The sequence below is a fragment of the Onychostruthus taczanowskii genome, unplaced genomic scaffold (assembly GCF_017590055.1).
Source record: "Onychostruthus taczanowskii isolate IOZ18803 unplaced genomic scaffold, ASM1759005v1 scaffold91, whole genome shotgun sequence".
Classification (NCBI taxonomy): Eukaryota; Metazoa; Chordata; class Aves; order Passeriformes; family Passeridae; genus Onychostruthus; species Onychostruthus taczanowskii.
In genome coordinates, this window is record NW_024507105.1 from 468,294 (window position 1) to 485,840 (window position 17,547).

Sequence of the window (17,547 nt, forward strand, 5' to 3'; positions counted from 1 at the left end):
CCCCGGTGCCGCCCGTACCTGGGGTCCCCCCGGTGCCGCCCGGCGCGCGCCCCGCCGCCCCCCCGCCTCCTCCTCCATCTTCGCCGCGCGGCCCCGCCCGCCCCGACAACAACATTCGGTGACGTCACTCCGGGTCACGTGACGGCGCCCGGCGCTAAAAATAGCCCCGCGCGCGGGGGGGCGCCCCCCTTAAAGGGGCGGCGCCTAATGAGGGGCGGGGCTTAATTGGGCCTTAAAGGGGCCGCGGAGAGAGTGAGCGTGAGACGGTGTCAGTGGCTGTGAGTGTGCCGGGGCACACGCGTGTGTGTGACAGGTGACAGGCCATGGCGTGCCATGGCGCACACACACACAGACAGGTGCCACAGGCCGCTGTGCTGCCGCACACACGCGTGTGCGACCGCTGCCGCGCACAAGAGCGTGAGCACACACGTGGGGACACGCGTGTGCCGCGGGCCAGGCGGGAAACGCTCCGCAGGGCACACGCGTGCTCTGTGTGCAGCTGCCACACTCACGGGACACGCGTGTGCAGGACACACGCACGCACACACGCCTGTGCCCTTGCCCGCGCACGCGTGCGGGTGTAGCAGGCCCGGGTTGGGGGGGGGGTCACTCAGCCCGTGCCGCGGGGACGTGCGGGGATGAATCACGCCGGACCGGGGCCGCGCTGAGTCACCGGCGGCGCCGCGGGGCCCGGCCGGGTGACGCGGGGGCACACGCGTGTGCACATGTGACACGCGCGGGGAAAGGGGGTGCGTGGCCCTTTAAGGGGCGCGGCCGCGCTTCCTGCCCGCCGCCAGGGGGAGCGCGGTGCCGCAGGGGAAGTTCCGCCCCTTCCCCGGAGACCGCGGGTTCGAGTCCGGGCCCCGCCGCTTCCGCCTCCGGGGCCGGGCCGGGGTCGCGGCGCTGCCATGGTAACGGGGCCGGGGGGACAGAGGGGGGTTTGGGGTCCCCTGGGGACGATCTGGGGTCTCCACGGAGGGTCCCCACAAAGGGATCTGTGCGGTGAGAGGGAGGCCGATCCTGGGTCCCCTCGGCGCCGTGTGAGGCCCTCCCGGGGCTGCCGAGCGGCCGAGACCTGCGGGAGCACCCCGGGCCCTCTGTGTCCCTCCCTGCCCCATCCTTCCCCATTTTCCCACAGTCCTGCCACTTCCAGAAGCTTTTTGGGACCGACGGGGAGCTGGAGGACGAGGTGAGGGACCCCCAATGGCCGAGACCCCCGCGAGGTGCCCGGGCCGGCCGAGCTGCTCGGCCCCGGCGGGGTTCGGGGGTCGCACGGAGCCGTTCCCATTCCCAGTGTTTATCTCCCACAGGATTTCCTCTCCGCTGTGGAAGATGCAGAGAACCAGTTTGTGACCCCCGGGCATTCCTCACCCAGCGTGGTCCCGGTTCCTCCCAGTGAAGCCCATCCCAGTAAAGCCCATCCCAGTGGATGGGGATGAGTCCGGCCCCTCGCCGGGCAGGGCGAGCATCCCGTGGGATTCCAGGGACCCCCATGGCGGGGGGCAGCCCCCCAGGACGAGCGGGACAATGCCCTTTTCCTGGCTGCCTGCAGGGAGCTGGAGGGTCCCGAGGTGCCCGTGGGGGCTGGCACTGCCCCGGTGCCCCCCGGGCGCCGCGAGAAGCCCCCATGGAAATGCCCAGGGAAGGAGAACGCTCAGGAATGTGCGGCCCCCAAAAAGCTCAGGGTGGGAGAGGAACTGGTCTCGGGTTCTGGGGGGCTGCAGGACAGGCAGGGCCCCCTCCCCAGTGCCAAAATGATGCTGCGGCCCAGCACGGCCGGTGTCTGTGCCCCCAGACCCCCCCTTTCCACGGGAGAGCCGGGAAGCTCCCGAGGGTCCCTCCCTGCTCCGGGGGCTCCGTGCCTGAGGCCTGTCCAAGCACCCCTAGGAAGGAGCAGCTCCTCAGTGCCCTGGAGCCCCCCAGCACAGAGCTGCCCCCAGCCCCGGCTGCCCCCCAGACCCCCCTCNGACCCCCCTCGGGCCCCCCCAGCTTCCCGAACCCCCCCGTGGCTGCCAACGCTCCTGGCCCCCCGAACGCCCCCGTGGTCACCAACCACCTGGTGCAGCTGGTGACAGCGGCCAGCAAAGCCCCCGGGGCAGCCCCCCGAGCCCCCACCCGCAGGGAGAGCCGGCGCTTCCCGGGGCCCGCCGGGATCCTGCCCCAGCAGGTGGGCACAGGGTGGGGAGGAGGTGGGCAGGGGGTGGCTGGGGATGGGGACAGCGTGGGAACGGGGTGAGGATGGGGTCAGGAATGCAAGTGGGTTGGGATAGGATGGGAATGGGAGTGGGATGTGGGGTGGGGATGGGGATGGAGATGGGAATGGGGATGGGGATGAGGGTGGGATGGGATGGGGATGGGGATGGGATGGGGATGAGGATGGGAGCAGCTGATGAAGCCAGGCAGATCCCTGGACGTCTCTCCCTGTCCCACAAGCACTCTGGGAAGCTGCTGGAGGAGATCCTGGTGTCTGCTCCCCAGACTCCAGCTCACGGGGCCGTGGCAAAGCCGCGGGCTCAGGTAACCCCCCCCTCCCACCCCTGCTCGGGCAGATCCCGGTGGGACCCCCCCAGTGGGGTGCTGGGCGGGGAGGGAGCCCCTGGGGCTTTGTGACCATGGGTATCCCTGACCCCAGGCGCTGCCCAGCTCCCCGCTGCCCACGGAGGAGGATTTTGGGAAGGGGCCCTGGCTGGCCATGAAGACGGAGCTGGGGCTGGATGAGAGAGACCCCAGCTGCTTCCTCCACACCTACAGCGTGGTCATGGTGCTCCGCAAGGTGAGGGCGGCCCAGGGCTCAGCTTCCTGCTCTTCCCTCACCCCTCGGAGCTGCTTTTAGGGCTGGGAATCTCTGGGGAGGGGGCTGAGCTGAGCTGAGCGCAGACATCCACATCCCCGGGGTGACGAGGGCTGTAGAATCCTGGAATATCCCACACGGGAAGGGACCCACAAGGATCAGGGAGTTCATCTCCCAGCCTTGCCCAAGGTTATCCCAAAATCCCCGCTGTGCTGTGCAGGCAGCCCTGAAGCAGCTCCCGAAGAACAAGGTGCCCAGCATGGCAGTGATGATCAAGACCCTGACCAGGAGCAGCGCCGGCGCTGGTGCTGTGTTCCGGGACCCCACAGGTGAGTGGGGCAGTGCCTGTGCCCAGGGGTACCTGTGCCCGGGGGTACCTGTGCCCTGGGGGTACCTGTGCCCTGGGGTACCTGTACCCTGGGGTACCTGTGCCCTGGGGGTACCTCTGCTCTGGTGGGGCTCTGGTGGTACCTGTGCCCAGGGGTACCTGTGCCCTGGGGTTCCTGTGCCCGGTGGTACCTGTGCCTGGGGTACCTGTGCCCTGAGGTTCCGTGCCCGGTGGGGCTCCGGTGGTACCGGTACCTGTGCCCAGTGGTACCTGTGCCTGGGGTACCTGTGCCCTGGGGGTACCTCTGCTCTGGGGGTACCTGTGCCTGGTGGTACCTCTGTCTGGTGGGGCTCTGGTGGTACCTGTGCCCAGGGGTATCTGTGCCCGGGGGTACCTGTGCGTGGTGGTACCTGTGCCCAGGGGTACCTGTGCCCAGGGGTACCTGTGCCCTGGGGGTACCTGTGCCTGGTGGTACCTGTGCCCTGGGGATACCTGTGCCCGGTGGGGCTCCGGTGGTACCGGTACCTGTGCCTGGGGTACCTGTGCCTGGGGTACCTGTGCCCTGGGGGTACCTGTGCCCGGTGGGGCTCCGGTGGTATCGGTACCTGTGCCCAGTGGTACCTGTGCCTGGGGTACCTGTGCCCTGGGGGTACCTGTGCCCGGAGGATCCTGTGCCCGGAGGGGCTCCGGCCCGTCGCCCCCAGGGCTCAGGGATCCCGTCCTCGCTGCCAGGGGAGATGCAGGGCACCGTGCACCGGCTGCTGCTGGAGCAGAGGCAGAGCGAGCTCCGGGCCGGCTCCGTGCTGCTCCTGAGGCAGGTGAGGAGAACTGGGGGGCTGCTTATCCCACCCCAGTGGGGTCTGACCCCGGGGGAATGCGGGGTGGGGGATTGGGGTGCTGATACAGCACATCACCTGTCCTGTTCCCAGCCCCAGTACACCCTGGAACTGGAATGTGGATGTAGGATAAGGGATAAGAGGAGCCAGTGTGTGCATGTGGTACATCCCTGTTCCCATTCCACGGCACCTGCAAATACAAATACAAGAAAAGGATCTCCCGCAGTTTTGCACCTCAGATTTTTCTCAACTCTTCCTAAACTTTCACCCTTCATCCTAAGATTTCCATAAACGGGGCACTGTAACTTGGGGGGTTTATCCAGGAGCTGGCTCTGCCCTCTCTGCAGGTCGGGGTCTTCTCCCCCTCCCACCGCAACCACTACCTCAACGTGACCCCCAACAACCTCCTCCGGATCTTCCCACCCGAGCCTGAGGGCTGCTCCCCCCGGCAGGTGAGGGGGGCACTGCTGGTGGCCCTGGGGGGCTGCTGTGACCCCCAGGGGGTCTGGGTTATGGGGACCCCCAAGAGGAAGGGGGAGGGCTGGATAAACCCCCCAATAATTCATCCCCACTGGGTTTTGCAGGTCCCTGCCCAGGCTGAGCTGGCCCCAGACCCCCCTGCACAGCCCACCCGGGGTGTCCCCATTCCTGAGGACTGGGGACAGTCGAGGACGAGTGGACACAGTGCAGAGCAACATCCTGGGGGCTTCTCCCTGTGCCCACCGAGCTCTGATCCCAGCTGGGAAGAGCCGGTGGGAGCTGATGGATGTGACATGGGTGAGTCAGACCCACTCTGGGAGGGGAGGGAAAACTCTGTGTCCTGTGCAAAGCAGGGCCTGGTTCCCAGCCTGAACAATTCCACGATCTCACACACACAAACTCCCATCCTGCTGTGCCGTGCAGATGACCTGGACGGGCTCCTGGGAGAGCTGCCCGAGGATTTCTTCTCAGCCCCGGCTCAGGTTGACTGTGGCTGAGCCCAGCAGAGGGTGACGGTGCCGAGGAGCAGGTGACACACCTGCCACCCACCCACCCGCTTCTCTGTCTGCGTGTCCGTGGTGTTTGTTGTGGAGCTGAGCGCTGGGGACACCCAGGAGGGAAGTGGCTTCAGCACTGTCCCCACTGCTTCGGGCACACGGGCCCCTCTGGCTCCCAAACCTGCATTAAAGGGCTGTTTTGTTTCTGCATCACCTGTGTCCTCGTGTGTCACCCCTCTGTCCCTGCCCGGGGGTCCCTGCTCCCCCTGGGAAGGAGGAGCCATCCCCCCAGGCTCTCACAGCCCTGCAGGACTGGGGAGTCCCCAGATCCCTCCCCATGGGACGTCCCCACTTCGCACCCACCAACAGGTTAAACTGCCCTGCACCCCGTGACTCTGTTTACCACCAGGAGTTATTTATAGGGCCCCTGGCTCTGGGATTTGATTCCACGTCCGTGTGTGTGGGGCACAGCCCTATTAATAACCCGCCAGGCTCGCTGTCCCCAGAGCCCCCCTGCCCTCGGGGGCTCCCATGGCCCACGAGACGTTCGCCTTCAGCCCCTCGGCGCTGCGCTCGCTGCGGCTGCAGCGGGAGCTGCTGGAGCGGGAGGATCGCCGCCGGGCACTGGCCCGGGAATCGGCCTCGCGCCGCCTCCTGACGGGAACCGGGACCCCCCGAGCCCCCCCGAGCCCACCCCGGCGCCGCCAGTTCTGCCGGGACCCCGCCGTGCACAACGCCCTCTACGCCGGGGACCTGCCGCGCGTCCAGAGCATCTTCAGGGACGAGGCCACGGCCAATGTGGTGTTGGAGATGGTCAGCGAGGAGCTGGTGTGGTCACCGGAGCAGGGTAGGGGCTGGGGGTGCCACTGGGGGTCTTTCCTTTCTTCTCCCTTCTCCCTTCCCTCCAGTTCCCCCTGGAAAAGGGGTGCAGCCCCAAGAGGGTTTTGGGGAGCAGGGCTGGCTGCTCCGGTTCCTGGGGAGCCTGGGAGCCGGTGGGTGCCCCCCTGCTCCCCCCTCCTCCGGCAAGGTGTGGGTGGGTGGGTGCGGGTGAGGGGGCTCCAGCGGGCAGTGGGCTACCCGGCAGCTCCCCGTGCCCCCCGCAGGGCTGTGGGTGCTGAGCCCCCGCCGGCAGCACACCTCCGCCCTGCGCATCGCCGCCGCCCGCGGCTACGAGGACTGCGCCCGGCACCTGCTGCTGCGGGGGGCGGCCGTGGACGCCGTGGTGGGGGGCCGGGCCCCCCTGCACGACAGCGCGGCCGCCCCCCACCCCAACTGCGCCCGCCTGCTCCTGGCCTTCGGCGCGGACCCCAACGTGCTGAGCGCCGACGGCTCGGCCCCGCTGCACCTCTGCACCGCGCCGCACAGCCTCAGGTAGGGGCTCACCTGCGGGGGAGGGGGCCAGGGTGGGGCTCACCTGCGTGAGAGACCCCGCCCATGAAATCGTCACTGCTGCCCCACCCACGCAATCTGGGGTGTCCTGGGGGGGGGTCCCTGGGGGTGTCCCATGGGTGACAGGCCTCTCCAGGGTGTCCCCGGGGGTGTCCCATGGGTGACAGGTCTCTCCAGGGTGTTCCTGGGGGTGTCCCATGGGTGACAGGCCTCTCCAGGGTGTCCCTGGGGGTGTCCCTGGGGGTGTCCCATGGGTGACAGGCATCTCCAGGGTGTCCCCGGGGGTGTCCCTGGGGGTGTCCCATGGGTGACAGGCCTCTCCAGGGTGTCCCTGGGGGTGTCCCATGGGTGACAGGTCTCTCCAGGGTGTCCCCGGGGGTGTCCCACGGGAACCACACCTCCCTGGCACGTCCTTCTCGTGTCCCACGTCTGCCGTGTCTCTCCAAAGCGTCCCCTCACCCTTCCCACCCTCTCCAGGTGTGCGGAGCTGCTGCTGGCGCACGGCGCGCAGGTGAACCTGGGCACCCGCGACCGGCAGGTGACGGCGCTGCACGTGGCGGCGCGCCAGGGCCTGGTGGCCCACGTGGAGCTGTACCTCCACCACGGCGCCGACCCCTCCCGGCGCACCCACCAGGGCGAGACCCCCCTGAACGCGGCGGCGGCGGCGGCCGAGCGCCCCGAGGACGCCGAGCGCTTCTTGCGCGTGGCCGAGCGGCTGCTGGCGGCGGCGCCCGGCCCGGGGCCGCGGGGCGCAAGGGCCACACGCCGCTGCACAACGCCTGTGCCAACGGGCACCCCGAGCTGGCCCGGCTGCTGCTGCGCCACGGCGCCGACGCCGCCGTCCCCAACGGCGCCGGGGACACCCCCATGGACTGCGCCCTGCGCGCCGTGTGCGAGTACCGCCAGCAGCGGCCCGAGGAGACCCTCGCCCTCCTGCTGGACCACGGCGCCCGCCCCCCGCACCCCAAGGTGTGGGGCACGGGGGTGACGGGGGGCACAGGGCGGTGGCGGTGTCACGCCTCGGTGACACGGTTCTGCTGGCAGATGCTCAGGCTGTGCTGCCAGCACCCGCCGGCGCTGGAGGTGATGCTCAACGCCTACGACCGCGTGCCCCCCACCGACGGCTGGGTGGAGGCCGTGCCCCCCGAGATCTGGGAGGTAAGGGGGTGTCCTGGGGGGTCCCGGGCTGTGCCCGTGTCCCCAGCCCAGCCCACCGTGCCCCGTGTCCCCCTGGCAGGAGCACCAGGAGTTCTATGCCTCGGCCGTGCGCATGGCGGGGCGGCCGCGGCGGCTGCAGCACCTGGCGCGTGTGGCCATCCGGCGTCACCTGGGCGCCCGCTGCCGCGCCGCTATCCCCAGGCTGGCACTGCCGCCCCCGCTGCGCCGCTACCTCCAGCTGCCCATCGAGGGTCTCATCTCCTGAGGGCACGCCGTGTGTCCCCACTGCTGTCCCCTCCGTGTGTCCCCTCCATGGCCCTGGTGTCAATAAAGGACATGGCAGAGGTGGCTTTGTCCCTGTGGGACCAGGGTGGGCAATGGCAGCTGCTGTGGGGACAGGGGACTGTGGGGACAGGGGGGTCACAGGTGGCAGGGAGGGGACAGATGGGCCCTGGCGGATGTGGGGACAGCGGATGAGGGGGTGACAGCGCGGCCGGGGGGGTCCGGTCCCGGTCAGGCCCCGTTGGCGGGGGGGGGGTTCAGCCCGCAGTTCCCACGATGCTCCCGAGGCCCCGCCCCGCTGCGGCCCTGACCACGCCCCCAACGGACCACGCCTCCCGTCGCAGCTCCGCCCACTCACGGCACCGCCCAATTTGGGGCGCGTCCCGCTGGCTCCACCCTCTCGTTGACCACACCCACTGGGCGCGGCCGTGACGTAACCCGCGCGCGCACCGCCCCCTCCCGCCCCCTGGCGGCGCGCGCTGTGACGTGGCGCTTCCGGCGCGGGCGGCGGCGGCGGGAGGCGGTGAGTGGGGGGGGGGGGGGGGCGGGGGCCCCCGGGGTTTTTTTCCCCCTCAGGCTGCAGGAGATGACGCCCCTCGCGGCGGGGGGGGGGGGGGGGGGGGGGGGGGGGGGGGGGGGGGGGGGCACCGGGACCCCCGGGGACACCCCGGGACCGCGGGGCTGGCAGGGACACAGCGGCGCCCCCCGGGATGGCCGGGGCTGGCAGGGACCCCCGGGATACACGGGGACCGGTAGGGACACACCGGGACCCCCGGGGACCGGCAGGGACATCCCCCGTTCCTCCCGCCCCGCCGTGCCCGGGCTCCGCTGACCGCATCGCTCTGCTCCGTCCAGGTCGGGGATGGCCTGACCCTGCCCCGCTGGGCACCGAGGGGCTGCGGGACCCTCCGGGACCCCCGGGACCCTCCGCCGGGCCCGGTGAGGTGAGCGCAGCGCTGCCCGTCCGGTGTCTCGGGAGCGAGGAGCGGAATCCGCAGCCAGCAGCTCCCGTCCCTGCGGTCCCCGGTGCCCGGGAGCAGCCGCGGGGTCCGTTCTGAGCCCGAAGGTGGCACCGGGGCAGCGCCGGGGGTCCCCGCTGCCGCCGCACGGCTCGGTCACCCCGGGCACCGCGAGCTCCAGGCGGGGGTCGCGGAGATGGAGCCCCCGGCCGCCCCGCTCATCCTGGGGGTGGGCGACGAGGTGACGCTGGTGGCCGGGGTGGCCGTGCTGGCGCTGGCGCTGGTGCTGGCCTGGCTGTCCACGTACGTGGCGGACGGCAGCAGCCAGCTCCTGGGTACCGGGGACGCGGCCGTCATCCGCCTCGGGTCCGCGGGGGCCGCCGAGGCCCCGGAGCCCCCCGGGACCCCGGAAAGCGCGGAGGAGAAAGCGGAGGAGGAAGGGGAGGCGGCGGCGGCGCGGGGGGACAGCGGGAGCCCCCCCGAGCCCGGCCCGGAGCGGCGGCTGGAGGCGCGGAGCTCGTCCCGGGACCCCGCCGAGCCCGGTGCCCCCGCGGCTGGGGACGCGTGTCCCGGCCTCATCAAGATCCGCCTCAAGTTCCTCAACGACACCGAGGAGGTGGCGGTGGCCCGGCCCGAGGACACCGTGGGGATCCTCAAGAGGTGAGGCTCGGGGGACACGGAGGGGTGTGTGCAGCTTTCATCCCTCCCGCTGTGCCAAAAATACCGGGGGCTGTGGGCTTCGGAGTTCAAAAGAGGCGGCGGTGGCAGTGCCGTCGCTGTCCCCTCCCCGTTTAACGGCGGGGGTTCCCACCCCGGGGGGCTCCGTGAGCGCCGTCTGTGCCGCCTCCCACCCGCCCCGTCCTCCCGCAGCAAATACTTCCCGGGCCAGGAGAGCCAGACGAAGCTCATCTACCGCGGGCAGCTGCTGCAGGACCAGGCGCGGACGCTGCGCTCGCTCCGCATCACCGACAACTGTGTCATCCACTGCCACCGCTCCCGGGGGGCCACCGCGGCCGCCCCCGCCCTGCCCGAGCCCGGCCCCGCCGCCCCCGCGGCCCCGGGGCTGCCCCTGGGCGGGGGGACGCTCATGGTGCCCACGGTCATGGTGGTGCTGGCGCTGGGCTGGTATTTCCGCATCAATTACCGGCAGCTCTTCACGGCCCCGGCCACCGTGTCGCTGATCGGTGTCACCGTGCTGGTCACCTTCCTGGCCTTCGGGGTGTACGGACAGGCGGGGTGAGGCGGGAGGGAGCCGGGGAGGCACCGCGGTGTCCCTGTCCCCGTCCCGGGACCGGAGCCAGCACGGTGGCAGCTCGGCACGTAGGTCCCAGCCTTGCTGGCGGACTTTACCCCCCAAAAAGGGGCTGTGCCCCCCCGAAACTGCACTGCCCCTGCCCAGCCCCAGCTCCGGGCAGTGGGACAGCACTGGAATGGGCCGCGGTTTCTTCCCAAGGACTTTTTAATGCGAATAAAGGGTGTCGGGTCACCCCAGTGGTACCTTCCTGCTCTGGGGCTGCTCTCTCCTACCCCCCCATGGCTGGGGGGCCATAGCCATAAAAACAAATCCGGCCCCACCCGTGGGGAATGGAGTGGGGAGAGATGGATGGGGGTGGAGGTAAAGGCCCTGTTTAATTAACGAGCCGTAATTAATGCCAGAGATACCAAGTCAAGATGCAGTTTTATTTACAGGGGCAGCCACAACCCACTCACGGGACACACAGACCTCACAAGGGCTCATTTCCCCTGCGGGGGGGCCTCCCCCCCCCCAGCCCCAGCTCGCCGTGCCCGCCCCCCCAGGCAGTTTGGGGTGGTCCCCCGTGTTTTTGGGTGCCCACAGCCCCGTCCTCGGGCCCCGGGGCACGCGAAGGCCAGCTTGGCATGCTCCGGTGGCCAGACCTGCCCAGCCCCAAAGCCACACCAGGAGGGACCGCACGGGGGTCCCCATGCGGGGGGGGGGGGGCTGCAGTTCTGAGGTGCCCAGGGCTCTGCAGGACCCCCCCAGGCCAGCCTTTAGCAGCAGTTTGAAAACAATAGTGAATCCAGAGTCGAGAGCACCATAATGAGTGAGTCCCAGCGAGAGGAGCCACGGGGTGTGGGGACAGACACAGCTCCACCCCGGGGACATATGGCCAAAATGGGGGGGTCAGACAGCCATGGTCGGGGGGGACAAGGGAGGGGATGGAGCCAACCCTGTCCCCAGCACAGCCCCTGCGATGGGGAACAGCTGCAGGGAGGGGATCACAGGGCAGGGGGTGACCTGGATCCAGCCAGAGGGACCTGTCCCCCCCAGCCCGCACAGCGGGGTGCTGGTCCCGGCCCCCCCAAACAAAAGCAGAGCCTGTGGGGGTCCCCACTGAACCCCAACTGCAGCAGCAGGTCCCCAGGCACGCGTGGAGGGCACACCGAGCTGCCCTGGGGACACCAAGAGTGGGGGGCTCTGTGCTGAAGCCGGGCTGGGCTTCCCCCCCAGTTCTGCTCCATTCCCAGCTCCCCCCCAGACGTCCCTGGCAGGTTGGGGTCCCCCCTCCCCAAACAGTTTGGCACAGGGATGGTCACAGCAGCTCCCCCCACCCCCAGACCCACCCCCAAACATGAAGGATGCAGCATGCAGCCCCCTGTGACCCCCTGTGTGGGCACTGCCAGGCCCTCAAGACCCCCAACAGCTGAATGCAGGCACAGCTGAACAGATCTGGGGGTGAGAGGATGCCCCCTTGTCCTCTGAGTGGGAAAGGCCCCCTCCAGTGTGACCCCCCCTCCTGAGCCAGCCCGACCGGCGAGTGCCAGCCCAGGGCAGGGAGGGGGGCAGCTCCAGAGTGGGGGCTCACCCCAAAACCCCACAGCAGGGGGGATTCACAACCCCCTGACCCAGGCCCAGACCTGCCCACGGTGTCCAGGTGCCTCCCACCCCACTGGGGTAAGTGAGGAGCAGGTGTGGGGGGGCACAGCTGGCTTTGGGGGTGCTGGGAGGGAAGGGGGGGCTGTACCCCTGTACCCCCCCTGAGGGTGACACCCCAAAGGGAGCCCCGCGTACAAAAACTGTCACAGAATAAATAGAGGCACCGGGGCGGGGGGGGGAGGAAGGGGGGCACTAACAGGGGCTCCCCAAATCCAGCCCCACTCCAGCCACAGCCGAGTCCTCTGTGCTCCGGTACCCACGTTGTGTCTGGCCCGGGGGGTGCCAGGGGGCTGTCCTGGCCCCTGTCCGTCCCTCTGTCCGTCCTGCCCCTCCCCAGCTCGGCGGGGCTCAGTTGTTGATGTCATCATAGATGCTGGGGGTGTGGGGGGCGGGGGGCTTGGGCTTCTTCTTCTTGCTGGAGCCGAGCCCCGGGGCGCCGCTCACCAGCCCCAGGTGGGGCTTCTTCTTCTTGGTCTTGCGGGACTCGGAGTTGTTTGTACCTAGGGAGGGGAGAAAGGGGAGAAATGGGGGTGTCAGGGAGGAGATGAGCCCCAAAACAGAGGGGATGATGCCCAACTCTGGTCAACACCCAAGAAAATGTACCCCAAAATGTTCCTGCCCGTCCCAAGTGGGGGTCAGGGCGCTCCAGGCTTTGGAGGCATGGTCTGTTCAACCCCTCTTGTACTGAGGACGTGCCAGAACAGCCAGTTTTGCCCCCCACAGAGGGATCTGTGCCCCAGGATTTGCCCCTCAGAGGGGTCTGTGCCACAGGATTTGTCCCCCAGCCCCTGAACACTCACTGGCTTTGGAGGAGGCCGAGTCGGAGGGGGAGATGTCGATGCCAGAACACCCAGTTTTGCCCCCACAGAAGGATCTGTGCCCTAGGATTTGCCCCTCAGAGGGGTCTGTGCCACAGGATTTGTCCCCCAGCCCCTGAACACTCACTGGCTTTGGAGGAGGCCGAGTCGGAGGGGGAGATGTCGGAGGAGCCGTCCCACTGCAGGCGGCTCATCAGGGCCTGGCTCTCGGCCACCTCGAAGCTGTCGTTCTCCACGCCGCCCTCGGCCTCGGGCAGGGACCTGGGCACAGGTGTTACAGAGGGCAGAGGGGACAGAGCCCCCCCAAGTGCCAGGGGGACACCCAGGGGCTCCACTCAGCCCCCACCACCCTGCTGGGCTGCAAATCCCAACCCCAGCCCTGGGCTCCCATCCCCTCCAGGCCTCCCCAGCCTGTCCCTGCCCCCAGCCCCTCCTGAGCACCCCATGCAGCCCCCCCAGTCCCTGTCCCACAGGACCCTGGGGACCCCGGGACCCCGATCTGCACCCACTTACGCGGAGGGCCCGAGGAGGTAAACCCGGACTGCCCTGCGCTGCTCATCCGTGTGCTGGGGACACCGCAGGGACCTGGGGACCAGACACGGCACTGAGATGGGCCTTCCCCCCTCCCATGGGGATGGGGGCACGTTGGGGACCCTGGGGAAGCCCCCCAGAGTGAGCAGGGCCAGGCCAGGCTGCCCTCACCTGGTGCACATCTTCTTGGTGTGTTCGGAGATGACCCCGCATTGCTGGGGAGGGAAGAGACAGGTGAGTTTGGGGGGGACAGGTGAGTTTGGGGGGACAGGTGAGTTTGGGGGGGACAGGTGAATTTGGGGGGGACAGGTGAGCTTGGGGGGGACAGGTGAGTGACCCCTGGGGTCCTCCAGTCTCCCAGTGCTGAGTCCCAGACAAAGCAGCCACTGCCCCTGCACGTCCCCATTCCCAGCCTGGAAACCAGCCCCAGTGGGATGGAGCTCAGCTGGGAGAGACCCCCTGGGGTCCCATCCCCTGTGATGCCCCCTGCCCAGCTGGGAGAGACCCCCGGGGGTCCCATCCCCTGTGGTGCCCCCTGCCCAGCTGGGAGAGCACCCCGGGGGTCCCATCCCCTGTGGTGCCCCCTGCCCAGCTAGGAGAGACCCCCGGGGGTCCCATCCCCTGTGGTGCCCCCTGCCCAGCTGGGAGAGACCCCCAGGGGTCCCATCCCCTGTGGTGCCCCCTGCCCAGCCGGGACCCCCCTGCCCCATCCCCTCACCGTGGTGAGCAGCGTCCGCAGCTCCTCGGGGCCCAGCGTCTCGTAGTTGATGCCAGCTGAGTTGCTGTACTGGGGGGGCAGAGAGCAGGCTCAGGGCTGGGGGAAGCTGGGGGGACCCTCCTGGGGGGGCAATGCAGCCCCTGGGGAGGCAGAGCAGGGACTGGCAGCCATCTCCCCCCATCCCAGGCTCACCTTGAAGGGATCGGGGTTCCCGCCGATCTCGCCTGGCAGGGAGGAAAGGTGAGGGGGGGTCCTGCCCCCAGCCTGGCCCTGCCTGGGACCCCCAGGGCCCCCTCCCACCACCACCACCCCAGCCAGGGAGAGCCCCGCCTCCCCACAAGCCCCACCCACCCCAAATACCCCACCCCTACAGGTGTCCAGCCCATCCAAGCCCCGCCCCACACCGATGCCCCGCCCCAAAGGTGGGAGCCCCCTCCCTCATTTTTTAGCCCCACCCCAGGGGTGCCAGCCCCGCCCCCTCACCATTTTTGTGTTTCAGGGACTTGGACCTGCGGGGCGAGTTGGGGTTCTGCAACGAGACGGGGGTGTTGGGGGTGTCCTGTGTCCTCCCCGCGCCCCCCACCCCTCCCTGCACCCCTCACCTTATCCGATTTCCTCTTCTTTGCTGTGGGGAGAGACAGAAAGGAAAGATTTGACCTTTTCCAGTGCATGCAGCCCCTTCCCAGAGCCACTGCTGCCTCCCCAGGGCTGGGACCACCACCCACGGCTGCTCTTCCCCTACACACCCACCCAGGACCGGGGTTCAGGGGCCATGGGGCAGGCAGGACATGTCCCCCACCCCTCAGGACACCAGGGACCCCTGCCCACCTTTCTTCTCTGAGCCATAGGACCAGTCGTTGTCATTGATGTCATCGTTGTCCTCCTGGTCACTCTCTGACTTGTTCAGGTTGTTGCTGCTCGCGATCCTTAGCGGGGAGGGGAAGGAGATCATGGCCAGGGTCTGCCCCACGTCCTCCATCCCATGTCCCCTGGTACCCTCCCATCCATCCCAGCACACAGGGATCCAGACAGGAGTCCCCAGCAGCCATCAAGGCAAGGACACAGGACCCAGGGGGGACACAGGACCCAAGGTGGGGGACACAGCACCTGGAGGGGACACAGGACCCAAGGGGGGGGACACAGGACCCAAGGAGGGGGGACACAGGACCCAAGGTGGGGGACACAGCACCTGGAGGGGACACAGGACCCAAGGGGGGGGACACAGGACCCAAGGAGGGGGGACACAGGACCCAAGGTGGGGGGACACAGGACCCGGGGTTCCCAGCTCACTTTCCCAGGAGGGAAAAACTGACAGGAAGGAACAAGAGGAGCTCCAGGGGGAACCAAGCTGGACCCCCCCAGGCTGGAAAGCGAGGACTGAGGACAAGTTCACATCCCGGGCTCCTCAGAGCCCGAAGCACAGCCCCCCACGGGGGGAGGCGGGCAGGCTCGGGCCCGGTGCCTCGGTTTCCCCGGAGCAGGCAGCCCCACCTGCGGTTGGCGATGCGGCTGCTGTTGCGGCCCATGCCCAGGCACTTCTCCAGGTGAGGGGCGAAGCGCGAGGCGGCGATGCTGCGGCTGCAGTTGGGGCACACGCACTCCTTGTTCTTCCACTGGTTGTACACCTGCCCGAAGATGTCCACGCCCGGCTGGTCCACGATCTCTGCGGGGGGGGGACACGCTCAGCCCCTGCACTGAGACCCCCCCCCATCTGCTCTGGGGGGTCTCTGGGGCTGCCAGACCCTTCCCCACAGCCGCAGCGGGGCTCGGGGGGGCTGAAACCCGAGTGGCAGTGCTGCCAGGGGGTCTCTGCCACCTCCCACCCACACCCCAGCTGTGCCCCCCCGAGCCCCAGCACCACGTTTTGGGGTTCAGTGCCCCCCCATTTACCCCTCTGGGACAGTCTGGTCACTGTGGGGGGGACACTGGGGTGTTTAATCCCCATCAAATCCCTGTGTGTGGGGAGCACCAATCCCCTCAGAGAGCAGGGGCCTGGCTGTGTCCCTGTCACCAGCATCACCCTGACCCCCGGGGAACTCGGGGGGCTCACCAAAGTCCTTCATGCTGTCGGGGTCCGTGTCATCCAGGAAGAAGTACCCGCACTTGACAGCCCGGTGCACCTCGAAGCACAGCCCCAGGCAGGCATCCTCCACCAGCTCCGTGTAGATCTCGTGTGCGATGGCCTGGGGACCCGGGGGGGGCTGTTAGGGATGAGGGGGGCACACACGGACACCCCAGAGGACAGACAGACCCCCAGACAGGGCAGCTCACCTCCAGTTTGCTGTTATCCAGGCCAGACAAAGACATATCCTCCATTTTCATTTGCAGCTGCTTGCGGAGAAGTCACGCCGAACGCTCATAGCACGGGACACGGGGGGCTGGGGGCACGGGGTGGGGTCTCACTGGCACCTCAACCCTCACCTGCAGACCCCTCCCAACCCCCTTCCCAGCCAAAATCCCACTGCACACCCTGGGATGCCCCCAAGATGCACTCTGGGGGGATCCCCAAGAGAAAGAGTCCCGGGGTTAAACCCTCCAGGAGTGAAGAGAGGGGGCTCGGGGGTCTCCCAGCTGGGCATGACCCTCCCCAGCCTGGCACGGATCCCCCCCAGGTTAGGGGGGGACACTGGCTGACAAGGGTGGGATGTCCCCAGTCCCCCACCCCTCAGGCCAGCCTGGGATGTGCCCAGCCTTCAGAGAGGTGTCAAACCCCCCCAGAGCCCCCACCTCACCCCCCCATTGTCTCGGGACTGTAGGTGAGCACAGGGAGCTTGGGGTGTCCCCAAACTGTCCCCTCCCAGAGGGGGTGGGTTTTGCTGCATCACCCTCCCTTGCAGCAGATGGAGGGGGGACAGGGCAGGGAGGGGAGCACCGTGTGCCCCCCAAAATGGAGCCTGGCCTTCCCCCCCCCCCATAACGAGAGTTTAAAGACCCCAAAGTCATGGTCAGACACCCCCAGCACCCACCGGTGCTGAGCAGTGGAACCCCCAATTGTCACAGAGCTGGGGGGACTCTGCCCAGCCACTGGGATGGGGGGACACAAGAGGGGTCTTCACAGCCCCCAATTCCGCTGATCCAGCGATTCCTTCTTTCCACAACGGAAAGAGGAAACAGGGGCTGGAATTGGCTCAGCCCCCAGCAACCCTCCCAAAGCTGAGGCAGAAAAGGGAGAGGGAGAAGGGGGGTGGGGGGCTTAGGGGGTCTCCCATAGGGCTGGGGAGGCCAGGGGGGGTCCCATGGGCTCTCAGGATTAAGGCAGGGGGTTGGGAATGAGGGGTTTCAGGGTCTGGAGGTCCAGGGGTGGTCCTGGGAGCTCTCAGGAGAGAAGGCGGGGGCACAGACAGGAAAGGGGGGTTAAGGGCGGCTCACGGGGGTCTCTCACCGGCCTGGGGGAGACAAGGGAAGGCCCCGGAGCTCTCGGGAGTGGATGGAAAAACAGGAAAATGGTGTGGGGGGGAAGGGAGATCTCAGGGACGGGGGGGTCTCGCAGAGGGCTGGGGGGCCCAGTGGGGAGGGGGCGGGGTTTGAAGGGGCGGGGCCCGGAGCTCCCCCCGCGGCCGAAGCCTCGGCGGGGACCCCCCGAACCCCCCGGGACCCCGACCCTCATCCCTACAGCCCGCACTGAGAGATCCCGGTGACACTGCGGACACACGGATGCCTCCAGATCCCATCCTGCAAATCCCTGTGGCTCCCCCAATGGCAGAGCCCCCAAAAATGAGCCCTGGGGGTCCCCACCCACAGCGGATCCCCCCCAAGGGGATCCCACACGAAGGAGGAAAGACACTCCTCACGCTCGTCCTTTTTTTTTTTTTTTTTTCCAAAATTTTTTTTTTTTTTTTTAAAAAAGAATGAAAAAAAAAAAAA

The 17,547-nt window shown here is 68.4% G+C and overlaps 5 protein-coding genes across 12 annotated transcripts in view; 3 read left to right on the forward strand and 2 right to left on the reverse strand.

Annotated features, from left to right (window-relative positions):
- Window positions 1-77, reverse strand: part of HDAC5 (histone deacetylase 5) — an 18,980-nt gene extending 18,903 nt beyond the window's left edge. For all 8 annotated transcript variants that reach the window (XM_041426236.1, XM_041426235.1, XM_041426231.1 and 5 more), the window contains exon 1: window positions 19-77. The gene's annotated coding sequence lies outside the window, so the exon portion shown is untranslated. The remainder of the gene's footprint in view (window positions 1-18) is intronic.
- A 1,369-nt stretch (window positions 78-1,446) lies between these two features.
- HROB (homologous recombination factor with OB-fold) lies at window positions 1,447-5,142 on the forward strand. The gene is made up of 8 exons (XM_041426305.1): window positions 1,447-2,167; window positions 2,434-2,517; window positions 2,633-2,773; window positions 3,012-3,120; window positions 3,852-3,937; window positions 4,303-4,407; window positions 4,540-4,732; window positions 4,859-5,142. The coding sequence occupies exons 1-8, from the start codon at window positions 1,493-1,495 to the stop codon at window positions 4,930-4,932; spliced, it is 1,467 nt and encodes a 488-aa protein (XP_041282239.1). The 5' UTR covers window positions 1,447-1,492; the 3' UTR covers window positions 4,933-5,142.
- Window positions 5,143-5,277: 135 nt separating this feature from the next.
- Window positions 5,278-7,823, forward strand: ASB16 (ankyrin repeat and SOCS box containing 16). Its single transcript, XM_041426306.1, is given in 6 exon segments — window positions 5,278-5,779; window positions 6,036-6,303; window positions 6,799-7,040; window positions 7,043-7,290; window positions 7,366-7,479; window positions 7,559-7,823. Coding segments are annotated over 6 exon segments (1,374 nt in total). The 5' UTR covers window positions 5,278-5,463; the 3' UTR covers window positions 7,745-7,823.
- A 67-nt stretch (window positions 7,824-7,890) lies between these two features.
- On the forward strand, window positions 7,891-10,217 carry TMUB2 (transmembrane and ubiquitin like domain containing 2). The gene is made up of 3 exons (XM_041426308.1): window positions 7,891-8,284; window positions 8,617-9,380; window positions 9,591-10,217. The coding sequence occupies exons 2-3, from the start codon at window positions 8,917-8,919 to the stop codon at window positions 9,958-9,960; spliced, it is 834 nt and encodes a 277-aa protein (XP_041282242.1). The 5' UTR covers window positions 7,891-8,284; window positions 8,617-8,916; the 3' UTR covers window positions 9,961-10,217.
- Window positions 10,218-11,178: 961 nt separating this feature from the next.
- On the reverse strand, window positions 11,179-16,389 carry ATXN7L3 (ataxin 7 like 3). The gene is made up of 12 exons (XM_041426307.1): window positions 15,955-16,389; window positions 15,734-15,866; window positions 15,175-15,346; window positions 14,512-14,609; window positions 14,286-14,308; window positions 14,167-14,212; window positions 13,876-13,907; window positions 13,684-13,752; window positions 13,137-13,180; window positions 12,948-13,019; window positions 12,562-12,695; window positions 11,179-12,116 (listed from the first exon to the last, which is right to left on the reverse strand). The coding sequence occupies exons 1-12, from the start codon at window positions 16,003-16,005 to the stop codon at window positions 11,965-11,967; spliced, it is 1,026 nt and encodes a 341-aa protein (XP_041282241.1). The 5' UTR covers window positions 16,006-16,389; the 3' UTR covers window positions 11,179-11,964.
- Between the last annotated feature and the right edge of the window lie 1,158 nt (window positions 16,390-17,547).